Source organism: Dipteris shenzhenensis, unplaced genomic scaffold (genome assembly GCF_047967505.1).
Source record: "Dipteris shenzhenensis isolate YYH24624 ecotype China unplaced genomic scaffold, Dip_SZ_1.0 scaf0063, whole genome shotgun sequence".
In the NCBI taxonomy this organism is placed as follows: Eukaryota; Viridiplantae; Streptophyta; class Polypodiopsida; order Gleicheniales; family Dipteridaceae; genus Dipteris; species Dipteris shenzhenensis.
Window position 1 is genome coordinate 1 of NW_028239370.1, and position 3730 is coordinate 3730.

Sequence of the window (3730 nt, forward strand, 5' to 3'; positions counted from 1 at the left end):
TACATGGACGGCCATCTGATCTCCGTCAAAATCTGCATCAAACCCACCACAAACCAATGGATGCAAACGAATAGCGCGTCCTCCTACCCGCTTCCCGAAATGCTCAAAAGTTATCGTATAATAATGATCGAAACTACGGAATTGAAAGATTTTCTACCACAGTCCGGGCACTCTAGTAAGACGTGAAACACCCGATCCCATTCCGACCTCGATATGTGAAAAGCGTTTTCCGCCATATGTACTGAGAATTTCCGGGAGACGTGGTTCGACAGCCCGGACCCCTGTTGGAAATTTGATCATCGTAGAATGATACTGAATTTCCTAAAATGTAAAAAAACTATATAGGGAAATGAACTATCACGAGCAGGATTATGACCATGAATACGACAGGCCCGGCCTCTCTGGCGCCAGCACGGGTAGTACCGGGTCAGAGTCAAGCCTACCCGAGTCCCTATTTTATAGGGAACTCACAGGGAAAGGAAAGATTCTCCCCAAAATGACCTTCCCTGCCATAGAGGTTTTGGAGAATCTTCATTCAGAAAACCCATTGGCCTACCTGCGACAGGATTTGGTAGATTATGCCGATCTTTCAGACCAATGCAAGCGGGGGGTTCCGACGGGAGCCAACGTTTATGAGTTCGGTCAAACAATGAATCCCGTCGCCCAGCTTGATTTTATCCACACGGAGCTCCGCCGAGGACAAGGGCAGGGGTCTTCCGACTGGGAAGACTAGTAAGGGCGGACCTCCGTATCCTTGGGGATACAGCCAAAGCCTTCTTCAGGGAGGAGGTGGAGCCGGAAGAACCAGAAGAAACGATTGTTGAGCCGAAATCCCGGGAAGCTAGCCCATCACCAAAAATTCCACTAGATGAGGAGAGCTTCGACAAACTTTCGTTTGAGGAGAAACAGGCACACGCCCGAACCCTTCAGTATTATGCATTTTTAATGTGGAGGCCCTGTCAAAGCCTTTTCCTGGCATTAATCGAAGGGGATTTCCCAATCGATCGCCCGATTGACGACTCGGAAGGGGAAGAGGCGGTCGAATTCTCCGACATGGAAGTGGAAGAGGCCCCGGAACGGGAGGGGGCGGGCGAATTCTCCTACTCCGACCTTGAACGGGAAGAGGCCCTGGAACGGGAGGAGGCAGGCGAATTATCCTCCTCCGACATGGAAGACAGCTGAGTAGTTATTTGTTAGAGGGGCCATTATCTGGATAGGTAGGCCCAAGCCTCCCTATGAGAACCTAGTGAGACTATTTTTTTACCCCAAATAGATAGAACCAAGAGATTGATTTTTGAAACCTCAAGAGGGGGGGCTTAAGGAACCCCCCCACCCCCCCCCCACAATATGGAGTAAAAAAGCCAAAATAATTCTGTAGGATACTGTTGAGATAGGATTGAAATCTGACGCATCTGCAAACTCATACTCGATTGGAGCAATGTAGCGAACAGAAAGGGAAATATAGAATCGGATCCAATTTATCATAATAGATTGGTGAATATGTTGGTTGATCGCATTCTCAGGGATGGTAATAAATCTCTAGCTTATCCTATTTTTTACCTGGCTATGAAGCGGATTAAGGAAAAGACGAATAGGAATCCACCGTCTGTTTTGCGACAAGCTATACGTAGAGTAACCCCCGATATAGTAACAGAATCTAAACGTGTAGGTGGATCGACGTATCGAGTTCCCGTTGAAATATTACCTTCAGAAGGAAAAGCTTCGGCTATCCGATGGTTATTGGTTGCGTGCCGAAAACGTTCAGGTCGAAGTATGGCTTCAAGACTGAGTGACGAATCAATGGATGCCGCTAGAAATCACGGCAGTGCTGTGCGTAAGAAGGAGGAGACTCATAAGATGGCTGAAGCTAATAAGGCTTTCGCCCATCTACGGTAGTCTCAGTTTTTCCTTTCAATCCACAATTTTCTATTCTATTTGTGGGTTGAAACCCTCAATGTAGTATCCTTGCATGACTCATATCGAGACATGGCAGGGACATCTAGATAGGTGGAGACTAAGTGAGTAGAGACATGGGAGAAATAGAAATATCTAACGAGATATGTTTTATAAATGTCGAGGTATCTCTAGATATATGTCTCCCTCTCCCTCTACTTTATTATAGAGGGACTACTCATCCATCGGTCAAATATGAATCTCTAAATGTAAAAGTTTGTTTTTTCAGTCAAGACACGGGAAATTTTGAACAAATTATTGACTTTTTTAGCGAAGTTTCAATATAAAGTACCGTAATAGTTACTCCATTTCTAAGTATCAACCTGCTTCGAACTACGAAAAGTATTGATCCCCTCTTCCTCCGCGATAATTTCTCGATTCTTCCAGAGTTTAGTAGAATTTCCGGCTTAGTAACAATAGCTATTGCCGATTTAGTATCTAAGGGGAGAGATACACCTCTGCTTCATCGAATTTCCCTAACATCCTTAGTCATTAGCATAGTACTCTCGTTGTGTCAATGGCAAACCAAAACTGTTTCAATTTTTTATGGAAGTATCCAGATCAACACTTTCAGCAATATATTCAGACTACTCCTCCTGATCTGTCCATTACTATCTGTTCCATTATCAGTTGATTACGTACGATGCGCAAAAATAGCCTTGACAGAGTTTTCGTTATTTATATCAACCGCGGGTCTAGGGGGAATGTTTTCATGCCGTGCAGATGATTCAATAACTATTTTTGTAGCTTTGGAGTGTCTGAGCTTATCTTCTTATCTATTATCCGGATACACGAAAAGGGATATAAGATCTAATGAGGCGACCATGAAGTTCCTTTTAATGGGCGGGGCCAATTCAGCCATTCTAGCTTATGGGTTTTCCCCACCATACGGATTATCTGGTGGAAAATTTCAACTCGATGAGATAGTTGACGGACTTGTGTCTACCCAGATGTATAATTCTATTGGAATATACATTTCCATCACGTGTATTGTGGTAGGAATGGGTTTCAAACCTTCCCTGGTTCCGTTTCATCAGTGGACTCCTGATGTATATGAAGGAGTGTGACTCGCCCGAAAGAGGATCGACTTTTCCCGAATCCCCTTACGAATATTAAGCAATTATTATACGATGGATATCCCACAGTCACGTGGGGGGGTAAGAACTCCCCGAACATCTTTATCATTAACTGACTCTTATCACAAGTTTCACGAATTTCCAACAATAAATCGTTTCGTATAAGCAAGATAAAACAGAGTGCGGAGAAAGATGCAATTCAACAGAGTTTCTAATTTATTGGTTTTATGCTTCTGTTGCTTCCTGCTCATTCCTCCAAAAGTTTAACCATTATGGGCAGGTGTCACGAATAAAAATGACTGATGTAAGGGAAGGGTAACAGCAAGGGTTTATTAGCCCCCCCTCCGAGATGTAGATTCCATTAGTTCCAATCCTTCAGGAATTATAGGTGCAACATACGATACAAGCATTTGTCAGCGAAGGAATCGCCCCAAGATAATGAAGCCGTGCCTGTCGGGGACGAAGAAAATCCTATTCCTGTTCTCCCGTTTCTGATATACTCTGCCTCACTCTATACGAAATTTCCCTCTATTCAGAATGAGAGAATAGAAAAAAATGGGGAGATTAAAAGATTGACGGAGACTCGGTTTGAAGATGAAGGATTCCCCGAGAAGTTGAGAATTAGTATTTAGACCCCAACACTGGGGGGTAGGTTCCGGAACACACACGAGGAAAGTTCTAGGGTATACGCCAATCAAGAA

General features: G+C 44.0%; 1 protein-coding gene across 1 annotated transcript; it reads left to right on the plus strand.

The window, feature by feature from the left end:
* The first annotated feature begins 349 nt into the window (after positions 1-349).
* On the plus strand, positions 350-3020 carry LOC147879234 (uncharacterized). The gene is made up of 4 exons (XM_087372276.1): positions 350-732; positions 966-1147; positions 1445-1895; positions 2270-3020. Exons 1-4 carry the CDS (start codon positions 350-352, stop codon positions 3018-3020), a joined length of 1767 nt encoding a protein of 588 aa, XP_087228402.1.
* The last annotated feature ends 710 nt before the right edge of the window (positions 3021-3730 follow it).